We start from the raw sequence: 22396 nt of genomic DNA on the forward strand, positions 1-22396 counted from the left end.
AAAATGAATCAAACAATAGTTATAGTAAGTGAGGATGATTAAATCACCATCATCATCATCTCTGCCTGTGTCGATCGTTCTTGTTCCTGGCTTTGTGTAATGACAGACACAGAAGAATCGATAATCAGCAATTTGTTGGCCTGTTCTCTGTTCAGAAATGGCAAATGAAGCGTGTTCTGTTGTATTGGAGCCGCAGGGAGCCAGGGAAGAGATGAGCGAAGATGAGAGGAGTTTGGGCTGAGGCCGGCTCACTCATACATCACATCCACGCGTGATGGATTGAATCTGTGCGGCGTGTGCTGAATCATTTTGAGCGGCCCGTTCTGTCAGTCTCAGAGGCCGATGACCGCTCTCTCGCCACACAAGCGTTTGCCCATGCCCATGTTTATGGCCACCATGTCCTTGTCTGAAAAATATGAAGTGGCTCTCGGCTGTCCGTCCTGATGAAGTCTGTCCAGCGGTTATGCTCTTTTCTCTTCCTAAACTCCACAGCCCTAAAAACAGAAGTCAAGCGTAGCGTCAGTTCTAGCAGGTCACGTTAGTCAAGCTCGCGTCAGCTGACTCTCAGCTGATCCACGTCTACCTATAGGAATATAACGCCTATCACCATATATAAGCTCCTTCAGTGTTATCAGAAGCTATCGCGTTTCTCAGGAGCTCATTACCCTCCTCCCTCCCCAGCTCCACCTCTCGTCCAGTCAGTACGGCATTCTGGTTCCCCTTGAATCAGAATAAATTCTCGAATTATGTTGTACTTTAAAATCTTGAATGATATCTGCAATACATTCTTGTTGGTTCTGTTCTGTTTCCCCTAAGGGGGGTTATTGCTGCTCTCCTCCTCTTATCCATGCTAGACTGCATGGATGCGCAGGGAGTTCTCGCCCAGAACAAAACCATACCGCCAATCCTAACTGCTCCGAACTGGAGCTTAAACTCAGTTTTATGACTCAAGTTCAGTTCATGCTGTCAAAGATTGTGTTTAGCGTTAATGTGAGCCGTCTCTCTTTAATAGCTGGTCTTTTTGCCTGCTCTCCCTTGACCAATTAAAAAAAAAAAAAAAACTAATAGAATGTTGTGAAACTTTAAGACGTCATGGGTATAAACACTGCCATATAAAGCCTTGATTAGCTGCTCCCTCCCAGGGCTTTATGGGAGTTTATATGGCTCTAATGTAGTCACACATTCATTTTTAACAAAAAAAAGTCCTGTAAACAGCCATTGTCTTAAATCTATAAATGAAGTATTAATAAAGTATAAATCTGAAATCTATAAATTAAGTATTAAGTGTACATTTTAAAGTCAACATGAATTTAATGAAAAAGGGCTCCGGTTACTTTCTCAGTATGCATTTCTGGCCTTACTGTGAACAATTATTCAGTGCACTTCATTCCATTTTGTTTTAATATGCATTAAATATACATAATCAGCTGATGCATTTTCACCATCAGGTAATTACACATGCATGTATTTTTTTTTTTTTACCTACAGCGTGTCTTGCTGCATACTGTTTCATTTAGAAAGCCAACACGTCACAGAAATAAAATGGGTTGTGAATCCTTTTTCATGTTTACTGTACAGTAAAATGTGTACCACTTCACTCTGATCTTCAACAAAACAAGTCATCAAATGTATTATGTAAATGGCCTATTTGGTGAGAGGTTATGACATTACTTGATATCTCAGAGGATGCTTATAGTAAATATTTTAAAGGTTCAGTTGAGAAAAGGGTTGTGAACCCCTGAACTGAACATGCTGTAGCACTTTATTTTACAGTCCTGTTCTCCATGTACTTACTATATGTGCTTATTATAGTCATTTCAATAACTGGGTAATAACTAGGTACTAACCTGAACCCATGTAGGTACCTTATATTACCCTGTACATTCTTAGATGAGGACACTGTAAGTACACGTACTTTAAAAGAAAGTGCAAGCAAACATGCTTTGTGGAAGGTTTAAAGGTTTTCCTGTGGTATCAGATTTTTTGGCTCTAATTGTTCACTAGGGGTGTGCCGTATCATACCGTCCACGATAACACCGGTATACATTTTTACATGATAAAAAAAAGTGTCATATCGCGATATCAATGATATAGCGACGTGATGACGTATGGCGCATGCGTCTTCTCTCTCAAAATGTGTCTCTCTCAAGCCGAGCGCAGCAGCCGGTGATACTTCACTCTCGCGTTTAGGAGTCGGGACATGACGGAATTGTCACTTGCACAATCGGGCCAGCAGTGCATCGTAACTAAAGTTGATCATTTTCACGTCTTTTTGAGTCTTACTAGTTTACATTCAAGCGATTTTAAACTATTCAGTACTTCAGTAGATAGATGTAAAGCCGCCTCACAAACAGCTCGCGAGTAACAAAAGTAATTTTTTGCGGATTATATCGTTTTAACGGGAAAAAAACATTCCGGTCTTGGTTAGTATACTCATAAACACAGTCGGTTATGTCTTGGATAAGCATAAAACGCATGCGCCAGTGTGACAGACAGTTTAATGAAACCAGTAATGGATCCGTGCACTAGCTCTTAAAGTGACAGCAGCCATGTGTGTCTGTCATTAATGTTGTCGTCAAAACAACAAAACATAGCTTTAAATGTAAAAAATCGGGAATTAATAGTCTATGTATTTAATTTAGTCAGGACTAAAAGACTATCAGTGTTATTTTACATTTGATTACTTTATTCAGTTTCTGTAGTATTTCTGAACACTAGTGTTAGACTTACCCAAAAACGTTTCTCTTTATTTGTACCTTTATTATGTTGTATTCATTTTTATTTTTAATTTTTTTTTCAATTTAAATCAAAGATTGAAATCAAGCTTCCTTGTGTTGTGTAAACTCTTAAAAATATATATATATAGTTCCATATATATTTTTCTATATCGTCATAAATATCATTATCGCAAATATTCTTGAAATATTGTGATATATTTTTGTGGCTATATCACCCACCCCTATTGTTCACTGTATATTTTGCTCACAGTTTGGTTTATAGACAGGTCTGATGGGTAACTGTGCATCGCTTTTTGTTGTTAGTGTCCTTTGAAAGATGCTTATGTCGGATTTGATTCCCCCTGAAGGAACTTCTCTCTGGATTGAGTTTTAGACTTACAGTACAGGAGCTGTTTGGTACACTATGGTGGGCGGATGGTTTTTGTTTTCATACCTGAGGAACTCGATGATCCCCTGTGTGTGTGAGAGTGAGAGGAGAGCTGTGAAGCATGAGGCACGTCTCATCAGATAAGACATGCTGTCAAAGTCTGATCTATGTCTCCTTCAGCACAGGAGAGGGTGTGTGCGGTGACCCGGTCACTGTGAGGGAGGGAGAGAAAGAGAGATGAGGAGACAGAGATAAACACTAGCGAACACAGAGGGTCTCAGCGTAAGTGTAGAGGAGCAGGCTTTGCTGAACGGGACTGTCTTTTCCACGCATGGCGGAGTAATGGCCTTCATTTACTGAATAAAAGAATGGGGCTCTGTGTGTGTGTGTGTGTGTGTGTGTGTGAGATCTGTTAATGCTATCATAGATAACAATGATATGAAATAGAGACTACATGGAGAATTTCTGATTTTTCTTCTAACAAACCCAGAAAATTCATGGAGATTTCTATAAAATAGAGAATATACATGTTTCTAGTAACTCTCCACTTGAAAAATGACATAAAAGAGTAATATCAGTGCATACGCTGCCGTAGAAAGTTTGGGGTTCGGTTAGATTTTTCAGTTATTTTCTTCTCACCAAGGCTGCATTTATTGGATCAAAATACTGTAAAAACAGTAATATTGTAAAATGTTATTACAGCTTAAAATAACTGTTTTCAATTTGAGTATATCATTACTCCAGTCTTCAGTGTCACATGATCCTTCAGAAATCATTCTAATATGATGATTTGCTGCTCAAGAAACATTTCTCAATATTATCAATGTTGAAAACAGTTCATATTTTTGTTGAAACTGTTATATTTTTTTCAGGATTCTTTGATGAATAGTAGGTTCCAAAGAACAGCATTTATTTGAAATAGAAAACTTTTGTGACATTACTTATAAATCTTTACAGTCACTTTTGATCAATTTAATGTATCCTTACTGTATACCAGTATTTTAGCGGTAAAGGAAGTATCTTTGTTGTTGTTGTATTTTTTTTTTCCCTCTGGGCTTGGATGTCGTGTCTAGTATGAGTGCATGCATAAATACACACTCATATGAAGTTTAAATATGTGCAAAGGATATTCGGCGTTTCACAGTTTAAAGTGACAAGTTATCAAAGTAACCCAGCAGCTCTCTTTAGTATTTAAAGGTGCCATTACATGGATTATTTTATTATTTTAGAATGTTTCCTGGGGTGCCCTTATAATGTTAGTATGTTTTTTAGAGCAAAATAATTTAGAAATAAAAGACATTTTTCCTAGCCTGATTTTAGCCTCTGATTTGAACGTTCTGTTTGAAGGGCGTGTCTGCTGTGAGACTTCAGTGTAAACGCCCACTGCTGTGATTGGCTGCTGTGAGACTTCAGTGTAAACGCCCACTGGTGTGATTGGCTGCTGTGAGACTTCAGTGTAAACGCCCACTGCTGTGATTGGCTGCTGTGAGACTTCAGTGTAAACGCCCACTGCTGTGATTGGCTGCTGTGTGACTTCAGTGTAAACGCCCACTGCTGTGATTGGCTGCTGTGAGACTTCAGTGTAAACGCCCACTGCTGTGATTGGCTGCTGTGAGACTTCAGTGTAAATGCCCACTGCTGTGATTGGCTGCTGTGAGACTTCAGTGTAAGCCTGTTGTTGATCACGTGAATGAAGATCTTATCATTGCAACGCAGTTTCTGCACTCTCACTAATGATTTCACCAATGCAAACATGATGTACGTACAGTAAGAGCTTCGCTGTGCAGTGTAACAGCGTCATTGATTTCATAACGAGTTTTGGCAAGTGTCCAGATAAACTCGCGCTGTGTGATTGACAGCTTGGGCGACTGGAAAGGGATTGTTCTTTGATCGCTTTCTGTATTTTAATCACAGTTTAAGTAAGATTATTTTCATCCTACTGAGAGAAACGACGTGAAGTTGATCGTTTAGTCACTGGCTTGATTTACTGATGCATAAACAGTATTGAACGACTTTGAGAGAAAGATTATCTGTCTGAACTTGAACAATTACACATCAGACATTCACATAACCCACTGGTTCTTCAGAGGCTCGGATGAAGGAACTAAAAAAATACCTTTGTGTTCATTTGTACATCCAAACACTGAGCAACTGCCATGCTTCGCTCGTTTGCAAGCCATGATGTCTCTCGAAGAAAAATGATTCGGACGATGATTCGCCTGCGCAGTTCCGGCCTGGCCTTGAACATGGGCTGGCATATGCACATTTTTGGAGGCGTACATATTAATGATCCCGACTGCTGCGTCACAGTCGGTGTTATGTGGAGATTCGCCTATTTTTCAGGGGTGTTTTTCAAAAATGAGATTTAAATAAGAAGGAGAAAACAATGGTGTTTGAGACTCACTGTATGTCATGTCCATGTACTGAACTCTTGTTATTTAACTATGCCAAGATAAATTCAATTTCAAATTCTAGGGCACCTTTAATGAGGGGACTGTAAAATGTTTAATTCTATCCAGAGCCTGTGCTTTATGCGTGTGTGTTGCAATGCACAAGTACACACTTGACTGAATTAGTTTTTCCTGATATCGTCAAACATCTGAATTTTAATTTTAGCTACAATCGGGGAGGAGAATGATCTTGTAATGATGCATCTAGTCTGTGATGCGTTGTGAAAAGTGTGTAACCAAATACAAGAAACCGAGTCTTTGCATGTGTGCTGAGTGCCGATCTTCTGTCACGTGGTGTGCGTTTGGCATTAGGCTGAGCAAACCGGCTCCCTGATATCCAACTGTGATGAAATATGAGCGAGAGAGCGGTGGCATCAGGTCATGCTAATGGAAGCTTTTATCAGCTCAAAATGAAGGGTGAGACTTAAACAGAAAAGGACCCTCAATGTGTGCTGACTGATATAACAATTTAACAGCACAAATAGTTGGCATGGCGTCATATTCATCATTTTCCTCATATTTGCCCAAGCCTGAAAAGCAGTCGTGTAGTGTCTTGTGAGGAATGTCGGATACGACATTACTCAGTTCTCTCGGCTCTTATTGGGAAGAGGCATCAGTGTCAAAACCAAATTACTACTCATCTTCATCACAAGAGAGAGAGAAAACCACTCAAACTCCAGACCTGTGGCAGCTAAAGGCACTTTCCAGTGGATATTATACACTTTGGTGTCTCATGACATTTTCTTTTGTATTATCTAACATGTTATTACCCGAGAGTAGTAGATTGTTTTAAAGCCCTCTGGATGCATAATTCTCTCTAGTACAAAAAATATATAACATTTGTAGCTTTCCTTTAAATTGTCACACACACAAGAAGTGACATTATTTGGACTCTTTCTACAACATGGCTGGAAGACAAGTAAATCATTTTAAAGTAATCGGTTTTACATTTTTGGGTGGATTTTTGCATTCGTCAGTCTGAACCATTCAAACCTCTTAACCATGTTATTGTAAGATTTTTTTAAAAATGGTTTCTAATATAGACATTTAATTTCTATTCTATTTATAAACGTATGTTGATTACACTATTCTCTTCAGTTTATGCAAAGGTTATATGTTTGATTTAGGCTAAATTTGCAACAGTGTTGTTAACCAAACCTGTTACAAATCATTTTAGATAATCGAAACAAAGCTAAAATGAAATATAAATATTAGATCTGAAAGTTATATATACAGTGTGTGTGTGTGTGTGTGTGTGTGTGTGTGTGTGTGTGTGTGTGTGTGTGTGTGTGTGTGTGTGTGTGTGTGTGTGTGTGTGTGTGTGTGTGTGTTTATTTAACCTGAAAAATGTGTAAACATGAAATGTAACTGCATGGAATATGAATTTATATAAAAACAAAAAACAGCAGGACTTTGCCTCCTGGTTTCAGAACAACACTTCTTCAAGGGTTTATAGAGACTCAGAAAGGACCTAAAATCACCAGTTCTCATAGACAATAAAGGATGTCCAGAATAAAATAATGAAATAGTCCAAATCCATCTCTGTGAGACTATAAACTGCAGTGCAGACTTGAGACTAACTTTTGTGTTTGATGGAGTGAGCAGTTTGTCCCGTCCCCGTTGAATTGTCTTGCTTTAGCTTTCTCATCTCTCTGTCTGTCTCTCTCTGTGTTTATATTCACTGTTTTATGATTAAAGCATTTTCGAAGGGTCTGCAGGCGGCGTGTATTTTATTTGCTGTTAGTCAGCAAGGTTATGGAGCGGAATATAAATCCCTCCATCAGCGGTGAGATGGCAGCGCTTCATGTGCATCTGGGGGAAGACAAAGCGTTCACTGAATATGCAGCTGCCATATTAAGAGGAGAAATCACCCTGCTGCCCTCAAACGTGTGTAGAAACTGAGGCTTTGACTGGCAGACGGCAGGTTCTTTGAGCCGCGCGTGTGTGTGTGTGTGTGTGTGTGTGTGTGTGTGTGTGTGTGTGTGTGTGTGTGTGTGTGTGTGTGTGTGTGTGTGTGCGTGTGCGTGTGCGTGTGTTTGTGTGTGTGTGTGAGGTGAGATGAATAAGGGGGAAAATGTAATCCCTGAGCGAGGTGCTGAATAAGCAGATATCCTCTAACCTCTGAAGGTGAAACTTAATCTCTACTTACTGACAGAGGGGCTAAATCATCAGGTACTGCATGTGTGTGTGTGTGTGTGTGTGTGTGTGTGTGTGTGTGTGTGTGTTACAATCTATACAACCATTTACCCTCTTCAGTACCCAATTTCTCTCTCACTCACACACAGTCCTTTACATGGTACAATAATGGCTTTACATGGTAATGTGTGTGTGTGTGTGTGTGTGTGTGTGTGTGTGTGTGTGTGTGTGTGTGTGTGTATACATGTGTGTGTGTGTGTATACATGTGTGTGTGTGTGTGTGTGTGTGTGTGTGTGTGTGTGTGTATATATGTATATATATATATATATATATATATATATATATATATATATATATATATATATATATAGTGCCCTCCACAATTAATGGCACCCCTGGTAAATATGATCAAAACTGGCTGTAAAAAATAAATCTGCATCGTTTATCCTTTTGATCTTTCATTCAAAAAATTTGCTAAATTCTAACCTTTCATTGAAGTAAAAGAATTGAATGTGGGGGAGAAATCACATTATGAAATAAATGTTTTTCTCCAAAACACGTTGGCCACAATTATTGGCATATATATATATATATGCACACACACACACACACACACACACACACACACACACACACTCACAGTTCATGCAAACTGCATCACCATGCGAAACCATTAACAGTTTGATTTTATTTATTTGTTTATATGTACAAAAGAAATCTCTTATGCTCACAAAGGCTCAATTTATTTGATCAATAATATAGTAAGTAATATTTTGAAATATATATTGTATATTTAGATATATTGTAAAATGTAAGCTGAATTTTCAGCATCATTACTCCAGTCTTCAATGTCACAAAATCAATTTTCATAATCAATTCACAAATCTTTTTTTTTTTTTTTTTTTTTTGGTATTTAACCCTCTGGGGTCTGAGGTGTTTTCTAGGCCCTGGAGATGTTTTGACATCCACTGACATCTGTGCTTATTTCTGTTACTTATAACATATTCATAGCTAAAGTCTGATTACACTGTATTCAGCACAAACTCTGCTACAATAATATGTGAGCAGCATGCATGTAAAAGTTTGTAGTTTTGAATTAAGGCCATTAATCCGATACTGAATATTTGTTCACAAGACTTTTGAAAACTAGATCATGTAAGTTACAATTTTTACTTCAAAACAATATGAAAAATCATCCTGCTCACTCAGTCACATAAAACAATATATTGATTTAAAATTTGTAAGACATGATTTGTGTAAGAAAGCTGAATGCGAGGAGGGCGTGAATCATCATGAATATTGATGTGTTTCACACCTGGGAAGACAAAGACCCTCCCCTAATGACCGTATCAGGTGCGACTCTGAGGGAACTAGAACAAAGAATGTGGAGATATTAAAATCTTTTTGATCATTTGGATTTTGTTTACAACACAACATAGTCCAAATATACACAACTGAGGACAAAAAGGCACATTATTGAGCACACTGATCTATAGACAATAGTCACACACCTTTGTGCCATTCCTGAAACAGTTCCTGTTCAACACACCTTTCATATCCAAGTTGTTTGCTTTTTCATTTTACCATATTCATGCTTGCTGATGTTGGTACAGCTCTCTCAGAGAAAAACAGTTTGAAGAGACTTGTGTAAAAGTTTGAGTCAGCAGGACTCATCAGTGGCATCTGGTCCCTGTAAAAAAACAACAAAACATCTGTGAACATGCTGATATCAGGTAGCCTGGTTCTATCAGTACATTTCATTTGTACAGAGAGTCTGGCCTCTCTCCATTGACAAGCGTTAACTTCCTTGTAGGCGGGTACTCTGTTGAAGTTTAAAACTATTGGATCTGGCCAGAGTCACTCTGGATCTGCCATAACCAATTGCTAACGTTTGGTCGTGACGTATGTCAACTCAAACTAGCGCACGATCTCAACGTCATCGTTCTCAGCCACTCCCTCTGTTCGCTGATTGGACCGGTTAAAAATTTATCGGAGAAAACCAAAGAATACACCACAATCCCAGACGGAGTTACTGAAGGAAAATGAAATTGAGCGGAAGTACGTAGGAGGGCGGAGCCAGGCTAGATATCAGGAGCAACCTAGGGAAAACATCTAATTGTCATTATTAATAATAATAATAATAATAAGTATATATTTTGGGAAAATGCAGACGGCCTATAACTATAAATCATTAGAAAGTATTCATGAGTTTTTAATGAGTTGCAAGTATTCATGAGTTACAGTTGGACTTCACTGAGAGAGAGATGGCAGAACGCGCATCATGTTTGCACAGTGAATTTAGTTTTTATTGTGAGTGTACACAAATAAAAGTAGACACTTGACAGTTTCAAATGATGTATAGCACTTATTTGAGTCTCTTTCACACCGATAAGGAAAAAAGCAACCGCCGACCCGTGAGGGTTAACAGCTCCCTGTCACTTTTGTATGAACTGAAAGTCTGACCTAGCCTGGCAAGCCAGACCCACATCAAGATGTCGGGTCTGGGAACTCACCATTGGAATGGCTCAATCCGAGGGGCGGGATAAACGGTTGTCTTTCAAATTCCTTCTGCACGCAATAGGATAGCGCTACAACCAACCAGAGCGTTTTCCTACCAGCGGGAACCATCGCAACTCTGTCGTCATTATGTTAAGCCCGCCGACTCTATACGCGATGTGATTGGCCTGACTAGAGTTTGGTTTTTCCAGCTCGAAAGCCAACGGAGAGTTGCTAGACCACCCTGGCTAAGTCTAGATTTCTAGGCTAAGTCTGACCACAAACTCAACACACATTTATTATTCTGTTGGCTTGCATTGACACAGAGACTGATGCATTATTAGCTGAATAACAATGAACATTGATTTCAGATTTATCCACCCGTAAACAATGGCTGGTCGATGAACATGTCGATCTGATGACTCTTAGTAAATTGGTGGTTCCTGGCCAGAATAAGCTGCAACAAACCCCACAAAATGACCCGTGTGTGTGTGTGTGTGTGTCAGTGGGATGCAAAGGACTCATGGACTCTGTGAGGAACTGCAGTGTGTTCTGAGATGTGGCCATACGGCAGGAATACGCCTCCATCTGCCTCCTGAAATACAGCTCGTGTGGTTCCATTCTTCCATTGGGGAATGGATTAACATCTTTATGAAATTTCACAAAGAAATTATTTTGTCACTAAAATCTTTGATTTATCTTCCCTCGACTCTCTAAAGATAAGAGCCTGTACCCTGAAGATGATGAATACACGACTCAAAAGTATTTCTGCTGTCTGTCTAGTGCTCTTATTCGCTTGTCCACAGGGAGCTTTGTTTTTCCATTGAATAAAGTGGTCGATTTTACCTGAAGGTCTGCTTTTTTCGCTGAGGGAACTCTGGATGAATAACAGCAGGCCTCAGCAGGGAAAATTATTCTGAATGCAAATTATAAAATGCAACTAACCATATAATCATGTAGATACAACAGTTGTACTATGTCTGTCTGTGTGTTAGTTGTGAATTTTCAGTGACAGGTTAAAACGTTGCACCAGTAGGTGGCAACAAGTGACTGTCTGTATGAGTGAATCAACTGAATCATTAATTTAACTCTTTTGTTCAAAAAATCTGATTAATTTAGGAACTAACACGCGACTCTTTTCACATTCATGCTGTTTTTCCACATGCTGGGATTCTGCATTCTTGTTTGTGTGATATTGCTTAAGTTTTTTTTTTTTTTTTTTTTTTTATAAATAGACATCAACTTTTAAAAGGGAGAAGAATACTTTATACATTATATATTAATAAATTGACATCCCATATACTACATTAAACGTACATTCATAAGTTTAAATGTTTATATTTTAACAACAAATTGGAGTAGAAACATAATTATATAATCAGAAAGTTGATATAAGAACTGCCTTATGTACAATACATACATTCATATGGTTGTATTTGATTGATATGAATTTGGCCTCTGTTGTTAATTTTATTTTTTAATATTGTAATGTACCAAGTGAGAGGGTTCCCTGTTTATAGCATTAGTTCAATATCATTAATTAGAGATATTTTACATTAGAAAAATTGGCCTGAAATATTTCCAAATGAATTGATATAGAATCACACTGTGAAATCTTTGTCAATACCCAGCCCTATTAACGATAACGATATTTATTTATTTTTTATGAGGAAGTGCTTCCAATGATTGGTCTTACTATTTGCTGAATAAAAATGCAACACAAAGCAAAACCATTTTACATATATGAATGTTTCACCTTTACCATTTATTACTACAAAACTTTGTGGAAAAAAGTTGATTTGATTATGTCTTGATTTGTATCTTTTGATCGATCAATTGAAAATAATCAAACTGGCTCTTTGTGCTTTCAACAGAATAAAAAAAAAAAAAAAAAAATAGGCATGTTCCAGTAATAACAGACCACTGGCGAATTAAAGTGATAAACCCAAAAATGAAAATTCTACTTAAAATCCCACAAGACTTTCAATCATCTTCGGAACACAAATGAAGATATTTTTAATGAAATCTGAGAGATTTCTGTCCCTTCACTGAAGGTCTATTCACCCCAATCTATGACGCTTCAAAATGTCATTAGTTCTTCTGTGACCGAATTTTAATGTATTATATACGTTCGCTGACCAATGTTTATACAGGTGAAACTCGAAAAATTTGAATATCGTGCAAAAGTTCGTGTATTTTAGTAATTCAAATTAAAATGTGAAACTAATATATTTAGTATATAACTATATACATATGCATGATTATACTTTTCAGAGGGCTGACATTTCTGTATTTAAAATCCTTCTTTCTTTTTTTATTGATTTCATGTAATATTAAAATTTTCTGAGATTTTGAGGTTGGTTTTTTTTATATGCTGTAAGTTATATGCTGCCAAATTTTTCGAGTTCACCTGTATGTTCATCATATAAATCGATCATGTCTCTTCAGAAGACTAAACCACTTGATCCATATAGATTAATTTTATGATCTCTTTATGAACAGTTTAGGGTGAATAGACTTTCAGTGGAGGGACAGATTTAATTAAAAAATATATTTTTTGGTTTGGAACGACATGAGAGCGAGTAAATGACGAGAGGATTTTCATCTTTGGGTGAACTAACCCTTTTAAATGCATTGTTGAGAAGCTGTGGGACCCTGCGCCGAGCACATGCTGGCACCCTGCATCCCTCTTACTGTGCCCTACATATTTATAGAGGCTCGTGTTCAACTGTCATGTGCAGCTATGCCCTGTTAAACCTCTCCGTCTGAGTCTGTCTGTGTCTCCCTGTGCAGCCCTTTCCATCCCTCCATCTCTCTGTGTTTCCATTTCTTCTTTATTAATGAGTCGTGACAGTGATATCACTCTAAACAGATAAAGCGGCGTCTCTCTCAATGGTGGTCGGCTCTAGTAAACTCTGTGTTGCCACAGGCAGCCTATCCATCATGCCTTAATGTGAAATGTTGAATGTTCCCACTTTTCAGGACCCAATGACTCTCCCAAACACATGCTAGAGATAAGACAGACTACTCAAAACAGGAATATAAAGCAAGAGAGAGGGATCCCTGCCACGCTGCAGCTTTTAACTAGCATTTAAAAGCTTTAGATGATTCACATGTTCACTAGCTGTGAAGTGAATGTGAAAATCAACTGTAATTTTCTTCTGTATGGTGATATACTTCCAAGTGAAACTTGATTTTCCCATGAGAGAAAATGGGCAGGATGCGATTTTATCCATCTGGATTGTGAAAAGTTTGTGTATTATGTTTACAGTAAGAGAAAGACTTTTGTTGTTTGGATGAGGATGTTTACTTTTTTTCAGCTGGTCTGTTTACAAGGAGTCATAGTTTCATTATGAACAGCATATGCACAAAATTTTCAGTCAATCTTTAAGCATTTACCAATTTCAAAGTCAATTACGTCTGTATATACGTGAGCTTGAACGGGTGGGTTTTCTGTACCGCAAACATCTACTAAGAATGTCAAATCTTTTACTTGTTCCAATTTTTTCTCTCTCTTTTTTTTGCGATGCTAAAGTTTCCCATGAAAATGTATTCAGACTGCAATATGTCACATGTCTATCTTCAATAGGAAGAAACTTTAGAAGCGTTTTGCTTCCTGCTGTTCTTCCAGACTCGAGCAGCTTCTCCACACATTCATGGGAACAAAATCCCCGCATCCGTTTTCCCCAGTTTTGGTTGAGATGACAATATTTAGACACTCTAAAGGGGGTTTTCTGTGCTTGTTGAATCAAATGTTCCAGCTCGAGTCTGTCAGGGGAAGCTAGATCTACAAGAGTAGTGCTGGCAAACAGGCAGAACTGGTTGTAAAAACGAATAAAACTAGAATTATGACCTTCCAAAAATGATCTAGATCTTAGGGAATAAAATCAGATTCGCATTAGGCACCAACCGCATCACACATTCATCATGCTGTAATAATTTAGGCTTTAAAGGCTCTTCCACAGGCTCCTTCAGCGCCGCAGTGAATGAACTCCGAGTAAATATAGAGAAGCCTTTTGTGCTTCAAAAATCTTGCATTGATTCTAAATGATATCAGCTGAAAATATTTGAAACACTTTGCATGCAGAACGAGTGCGGTGTGAAGAACAGGATTTATCCTTGAGGTATAAAGACACAAAGAGAGCAGTTCTGAAAGAATCTTACAGCGTATTGACCGCAAGAAGACAGGATTATATCATCCTTTAAACCCCAGACAAAGTAAAACTCAAGGAAAAACATGTGACTGATAGGAAACTGAAAAGCACCTTGACCAGGTAGACTCAAAATTGAGACAAAGCTGCAGGTCCTGACTGAATGCTTAAAGTTTAATGAAAACCTTGAAATGCACTTCAGCCAATATTAAACAGACATGTCAGAAATTTGACAGCACGCTGAACGATGAAAAAGGACCAAACGCACAATCATGGGCGTCAGTTTGGTTTGAAATGTGCTGGGGACAGAGACGCATTCGGAAGTGCATTTTCAGAAGTGCTGGGTACAATGACGCATTCATTTTTTTTTTTCTCTCTTTCGCGCAGGTTATGTTTTGAAAGACGATGTCCTGTAGCTCAGGCACGGCCCCACTTTTCAACAGGCCCACCCAAAAAAAAAACTTACTATATTCTAATTTTGTCAATAATTATTAAAAAATCGCCAATAAGCTCATAATTTGTGCTAAAATAGTGTTTAGTTTTAAAAAACATTTTAAAAAGCTGGTTATATTTTGATGTTTCAAAATACAGTGAGGTTCGGGTTTGTTCCAATCAGAGCTCGTGAGTGGAGAGCGCATTTCTGAATATTCCGCTCCGCTCGCTCATTCCGCAGGGTCCTCGCTCAACACTGTTGCCTGGTTCGAAAATATGTGGAATAAGGGCTGCTTCCGACTAAAAGTTTTTTTCCTAGTCGACTAGTAGGCTAGTTCTTCATTTAAGTCATTCGTGGACAAATCGCCCCTTTATATTAATTTAATTACTTATATAGCCTACAGGATAATGAGCGTTTACGTAATATAGCCGCACTCAAGCGCACGACCACACGCATAAAGCTTGCCACAAAGAACCGGTAAAAGTAATGATTATGACTGCGTCTAAATGTGTCTAAATACGCTGTGAATGTGAATGTGCATTATACACTGAGTTTCGGTTCATTTATGAGACGAACTCCAGTTCACTCGCCGGCGCCTCCAATGTCGTGATTATCTGCTATAGGCCTGTTTACTTCTTATTTATTAAATCCATTGGTTCATGAAACATTGATTAAAATTAAGATATAACAAAACGATATACAAAAAGATATACAAAACGAAATTCACTTTAAAGGGATACTCCACTTTTTTCAGAAATAAGCTCATTTTACATCTCCCCCAGAGTTAAACAGTTGAGTTTTACCGTTTTAGAATCCATTCAGCCGAACTCCGGGTCTGACGGTACCACTTTTAGCATAGCTTAGCACAGATCATTGATTCTGATGAGTCCAGTAGCATTTCTTTCAAAATGACCAAAGAGTTTCAATATTTTTCCTATTTAAAACTTGACTCTTCTGTAGTTAAACCGTGTACTAAGATCGACGGAAAATGAAAAGTTGTGATTTTCTAAGCCTATATGGCTAGGAACTACTCTCATTCCGGCGTAATAATCAAGGAACTGTGTGTCTGTACCATGAGTGCAGCAGGCGTAGTGATATGACGCAGCGCCTGAAAATAGTCCCCAGCTCGGTAACTTCTTCCAACGTGACCGGGACTAAGTTTGTCTAACCTATTAGACCTATTTTCAGGCGCTGCGTCATATCATTACGCCTGCTGCACTCATGGTACAGCCGCACAGTTCCTTGATTATTACGCCGGAATGAGAGTAGTTCCTAGTCATATAGGCTTAGAAAATCACAACTTTTCATTTTCCGTCGATCTTAGTACACGGTTTAACTACAGAAGAGTCAAGTTTTAAATAGGAAAAATATTGAAACTCTTTGGTCATTTTGAAAGAAATGCTACTGGACTCATCAGAATCAATGATCTGTGCTAAGCTATGCTAAAAGTGGTACCGTCAGACCCGGAGTTCGGCTGAATGGATTCTAAAACGGTAAAACTCAACTGTTTAACTCTGGGGGAGATGTAAAATGAGCATATTTCCGAAAAAAGTGGAGTATCCCTTTAAAGAAAGGCAGCTGTTCTGTTTGAGGTCTCTGTGAAAGTTTTAAAGCAGTCTTTTAGTGCCGCTGTCAGAGCGCTCACATCCGTAACCGAGAACTGACACGTTGTTTTTTCCCTCATAAATGCGAACACGGAAAATAAAATAAAATGAATATTATAATGTTTTTTTGTTGGGTCAGACAATGATTACCAAATTTCTCTCTCATATTGCTCCTCACAACCACTGAAAACGGTCAAAAAAATCGAACCAAAAGTCAAATTAATATGGACGGAAGTTAAAAGTGGTGGGTACAAAATGACTCATGACGAAATCTGGTGGGTACGCGTCCCCCCCGTCCCCCCCGAAATCGACGCCTATGCGCACAATATGTCTCTTCTTGCCATCAATTAACTCTCTTTCTCTCTCTCTCAGGAGGCCATCATCACCGGCCTGTTGCCTGAAACGACATATTCTGTTACTGTGGCGGCGTATACCACTAAAGGAGACGGAGCACGGAGCAAAGCCAAAGTAGTGACCACGACTGGGGCGGGTGAGCGTGTGTTTTATTCCAGTCACAGATTAAGAGTTCATTGAAAGTTTAAGAGTTTAAGAGCATTTAGTATTCTCAGAGGTAAAAAGTTACACCACAAACCTCCAGCCCACGATGACCTCACAGTGACCTCCTCCACTATCGCTATAGCTGTATTTTTACACCCATTTCATCACCTGAACAATCTGGCCGAGGGACTGTAGATTATATAGAAGTGGAGATTCATTCACATCATTCTTTTTCTAGGGTAAGAGAGGATTTATCAATGTGGTGCTGTACAAAATGAATCAGGGTTGACCATACTTTACACCAAAAGCGGGCTGCGCAAAATTGGGGGGAAAAAAACGTATATTGATCTTTGATCATTTATATAACTCAAACAAATAACTCAATCCCTTTCCACTTGAGTTTTCATAGGTCATATTTTCACTGTTTATAATATAATATAATATAATATAATGTTTTTGATTTTATTATTTAAATCAAAATATTAAATAAAATTAGAAATATATATTTTGTTATATGTTAAACCATCAAGCTTTTATTTTGGTGGTCAGCTGGCAATACATGTATTGCTATAACTAACAAAACTAAAAGTAAAACAATAAAAAAATTAAAACATTTGTATGACACTTGAATGACAAAAACGCGTAACAAAATTATTAAAACTTCACTCAAATAAAATTAAAACAGAACATATAAAAAATGTAATATTAAAATGTTAACAACAACTATAATAGTATATCAATGGTACTAAAATAACACTGGTTTCGGCATCTCAGAGTGGCTTGATTCACAGTAAATTAAAACCAATGTGAAACGCTAAAACACTGTCATATCGCAATATCTATCAAAATACCATACTGAAATAAAGCTGTGTTTACTCTAGTATTAGCCATGACTGACAAAATGACGAATAATCTGACGGATATCTCGCATCTCTGTCACTGATATAGTTCCAGGCAAGCCCACCATGATCATTAGCACCACCATCGGGAACACGGCTCTGATCCAGTGGCAGCCTCCTAAAGAGATGGTGGGAGAACTGATGGGCTACAGACTGCGCTACAAGCGCGAAGAGGAGGAGAACTACACCACCCGTGACTTCAGACGCAGCGACGACCACTTCACCGTCACCGGCCTGCACAAGGGCGCCACCTACATTTTCAAGCTCTGCGCCAAGAACCGTGCGGGGAACGGAGAGGAGTACAGTAAGGAGATCAGCACCCCGGACGACGTGCCCAGCAGTTACCCACAAAACCTCAGAGTCGTGGGCCTGACCACCACCACCACCAAACTGGCCTGGGACCCCCCGCCTCTGCCCGAGAGGAACGGCAAAATCGTACGCTACGTGGTGGTGTACCGTGACATCAACAGCCATCAGAACCAGACCAACGGTACCGCCGAGACGCAAATGACCATCCAGGGTCTGCAACCGGACACCACCTATGACATCAGAGTGAGGGCGTTCACGGGGAAAGGTGGAGGTCCGATTAGCCCCAGCATCCAGAGCAGAACCATGTCTACCTCCATGCCTGGTGAGTTATTTATTTAAAGAGACGTTATCAGTTCTTGAACATCTCGTTCAGCCACCAATGTAGATGAAACTGCTCTGAAGTATCTTGCGAGGTGATTCTGTGCCACTACTGAATCTATAGCATCATAACGAAATGAGGGCCAGATGTACTAACGCTTTTGCGCCCACTTCAGGCGTATTTGTTTCGCAAAGTGCGCATAAAACCATGGCGAGGTATGTGCGAACGGGACGCACCGAGATGTAAGCGCAGACTGCCTGTCGCGGGAACTGAAAATGGCAAAATGTGCTTTTCGTGTCATGCATATGCATTCATGGGATGGTCAAGGGGAAAGTGGGAGTGTCACATAAAGAGATGGGAGGGGAAGTGTAAACTGCGCCTAATTATGTATTCCGCGTTATGTACAGAAAAGGCCGGTGAAAGCGCGCCTCTATTTTGCGCTGAAAATTATCCGCCTCTTAAAAGCAGGTGTAACTTAGGAAGCGGGTTTCCTGGCCTGTGCCCTGTTAAATGCAACTTTTTCTTTGGTACGACATTTGAGGTCCTGCCACCTCTTTTTCACCTCTTCCACCTGCATATTGCATTGCGGTCAAATTTGCTGTTACCTCATGAACAAGCAGATCAACCTCGTTATCATATTTAAACGCGCAATTTACAGTATAGTGGGGGGGACAGGCGCTGATTACCTGATGAACTGCAGGTTTGGTACATAACAGCACACTGCGGTTTCACATCAAGCGCTTTCTGCGTCTTGGCCATGGCGCTATTAACGCTGCGTTCGCAAATGTACGTACATCTGGCCCTGTGTGTTTTAGTTGAGCTGCGAGTTTGAAGTGAATTGTGCAGTCTGAATTGAATGTGATGAGACTTAATGACTCTTATGAGCTTGTTTATTCGATTAATGAATTAATCAAAGAGACTCACAAATCAGAAGTCGCTCCCTCAAAAGTTCTGAAAGAATTGTTAATGGAATCATTAAGGAAAATTGGAATTCAAATCAAAGTCGTATTTACCAGAGAAAACCTTTATTGCTCAGAAACTGCTCTTGCAAAATCTCAGGAGATTAAATGGTTAATCATTAGTTATGTTTAATTTAAGAATGAACTTTGTCTCAGGTGTTTCTGCCTAATTTCAGTTTGAGAATTTTAAAGAGTCGCAGATTGCTGTCAAATTGTTGACATTATTTGATCTTGTGAGAATTAGTTCTTTTCGTTTTTGTTAATATTTTGAATTAGATTTTATTTTTATATTTTATTTAAGTTTTAGTAATTTTGTTGTGTTTTTTGTCTTTTTTTTTTGTTCTTAATCTTTCAAACAAAAATGAGAAATGTTTGCCTTGGATACTACCTGAAAATAATAACCACATACATTTTTATTTTGTTTTATTTCAGTTAATGTTTATTTTTAATTTTAAGTAATGGAAGGGTTTTTTATGGTTTTAGTTTTAGTGTGTGCTAAAGAGTTTTTTTTTTTTTCTAAGGAGAAAAATCTGAGAAGCAGGAGATTGAAGAAAAAAAACATCTCCATTTAATCTCACTGCTGATCGGAAAACCATCTGAGACATTAGAGAGATTTCATCTGTGTTTTTTCTTTGCTAATGGTTTGGTCCAGTGAGATTCCACTGTGGGAGGAGATATGATCAAAATAGAGCTAGGCATCTGAAAAAATGCCTTGTCGCATGATTCTGTGGATAGTCGCATCTGTCAGGACAAAATCATGAATTAATACAGACAAGATTTGATTCAGTGGGATCAAATACTGGTGGATGATGTCAGTTCCCACCCAAAAACATTTTCCACTCAGTACTCAGTTTCTGTTGAACATGTGTCACGTTATGGAAGTAAAGTGTTTTGTGATTGTCATATCCCGTTCTTTGTTTTGCAAAAAGATCCAGCCATTTCTCTGTTCATTGAAAAACTCTCACACAGAGCAGATGGTTGGAGACGTATGACTTGTGAATTGCAGTCGCTGCAAAACTTCACATATGGCTCATCTTATGCTAGAAACATTAAAGGGTTACTTCACCCTTATGTCGTTCCCAAACTTGTACGGTTTTCTTTCTTCCATGGAACATATGGACTAACTTTCTGTTATTTTTGGAGCTCAACAACATCCATTTTCATTTCCTTTTGTGCTTCACAGAATATTGTTATACAGGTTTGAAACTAGGTCTATCGTGATTATTAATTAATTGTCAGATTGTGTTTATTTGATCTAATCACAATTATTTTGAGATATTAAATAAGGGAAATTTAAACAGGTAAACAAACGGCAAACTCTCCAATTTTATTGTTATTTAACATTTGCGTCATGCCAAACATTCTTGGTTCTTAGAGTTTCACTTTTTATTATATTATATTATATTATATTATAAGAAAAACATATGGACCTATTTAGTTGTTTACCAATAAAATAAAAGAAATTATAATATAAGGCTTACATTGTTAAAAAAAAAAAAAAATTAATCGCAAATATTCGTCATCACAAAAAATCATGATTGTGACGGGCGTATTTGCAACGTCAAGGGTGATGAAATAATGACAGAATATTCGTTTTTGATGAACAATCCCTTTAAACATGTCTGCTGAGATGGCGTCTCTTTCATTTCTCTGCGCTCTGACTCCTCAGCTTCCCTATGGCATAACCCACATGCAGAGAGCAGATAGTCGGCTTTGATTTCTGATGTGTGGTCTGAGATGAAGGCGTTATCAGTCTCAAACTGCATGTTAATCAGTGCAGTGATGCGTTTCCTCTGCCAATCACTGAGCCGGTCTGAAAAGAGATGGGGTGAGGAGTCTTATGACATGCAGTAACTCTTTTATTCTCACCTCCTCTACAGAGTTCACTAAAAACTTCGGTGTGAAAGCTGTGATGAAGACCTCTGTCCTGCTCACATGGGAGGTGCCGGAAACCTACAAGTCCCAAGTGCCTTTCAAGGTGCCTTTTCCCTGTCATTCCACAGTTGTGAAGTACAAAATGCAGTGTAAAATGCGTCTCATTGTGTGATGGAGTTAACTTGTGCTCCCCCTGTGCCAGATCCTGTATAACCAGCAGAGCGTTGAGGTTCAGGGCGACCTGAAGAGAAAGTTGATCACGCGTTTGCAGCCGGACACCGATTACTCCTTCGTGTTGATGAGCCGAGGGAACAGCGCCGGTGGACTACAACAGCAGGTCTCCATACGCACCGCCCCAGACCTGTTCACCAGCAAACCGGCCCACCAGAAACAAGACCCAGAGGAGGGCGGCAAACTCACCATCACACTGCCCAAAGTGCACAACAGCGCCCTCGTCAGGTCAGTCAAGTCAAGTCACCTTCGCAGAGCTGCCAACTCTCACGCATTCACCGTGAGACTCACGCAATTGACACTTTTCACACGCTCTCACGCCACACATCCATTTTCTCACGCACAGAAAAATCGTGAAGCAAAGAGGACACGGAGAACGACAGACTAGACAGAGCAGGTTACTTATGATATAGAAAAAATCTCAGCTCTCAGATTCTGTCAATTTTATTACGAAATTCAAACAATAAATACCGTTTTTGCGCTTGTAAATGTAACGTGACAGATCCCTAGCGGCACGTGAACCGATCATCTCTACTAGCTAATAGTAAATCAACACAAATGAACAATGTTGAAAGATACAGTACAACTTACCGAAATGTATATTCCTCATACATAATATCGATCAATCAGTGTTTTTCAACAGCGGAAAGGGGTCAATAAAACAGCAGGAGAACAATTATGTCACATAACATTTACCTCAGGAAAGCCATTTAATGACCATAATATAGGCTATAGCACGTTAGCTGGCTAGAAAAAAAGAGCTATAGAGAGTATTTTGCTAAATATGTGTACTATATTACATATTCATATTATATTTTACTTATATCATTAAATAAAGTTGTTATTATAATAAAACACGCATTATATTTCATTTGAGTTATTTGAAACCTTAAATAATACTACCAGCTGATAGGGCTCTCTGTATGTTTA

General features: G+C 38.7%; 1 protein-coding gene across 5 annotated transcripts in view; it reads left to right on the plus strand.

The window, feature by feature from the left end:
- ptprfa (protein tyrosine phosphatase receptor type Fa) overlaps positions 1–22396 on the plus strand; it is a 232051-nt gene that overhangs the window by 172043 nt on the left and 37612 nt on the right. For all 5 annotated transcript variants that reach the window (XM_084425208.1, XM_084425210.1, XM_084425212.1 and 2 more), the window contains 4 exons: positions 16749–16866; positions 17823–18404; positions 21241–21338; positions 21438–21694. In XM_084425208.1, the coding sequence (XP_084281334.1) occupies positions 16749–16866; positions 17823–18404; positions 21241–21338; positions 21438–21694 (1055 nt within the window). The remainder of the gene's footprint in view (positions 1–16748; positions 16867–17822; positions 18405–21240; positions 21339–21437; positions 21695–22396) is intronic.

The sequence above is a fragment of the Rutilus rutilus genome (assembly GCF_951802725.1).
Source record: "Rutilus rutilus genome assembly, chromosome: 12".
Classification (NCBI taxonomy): Eukaryota; Metazoa; Chordata; class Actinopteri; order Cypriniformes; family Leuciscidae; genus Rutilus; species Rutilus rutilus.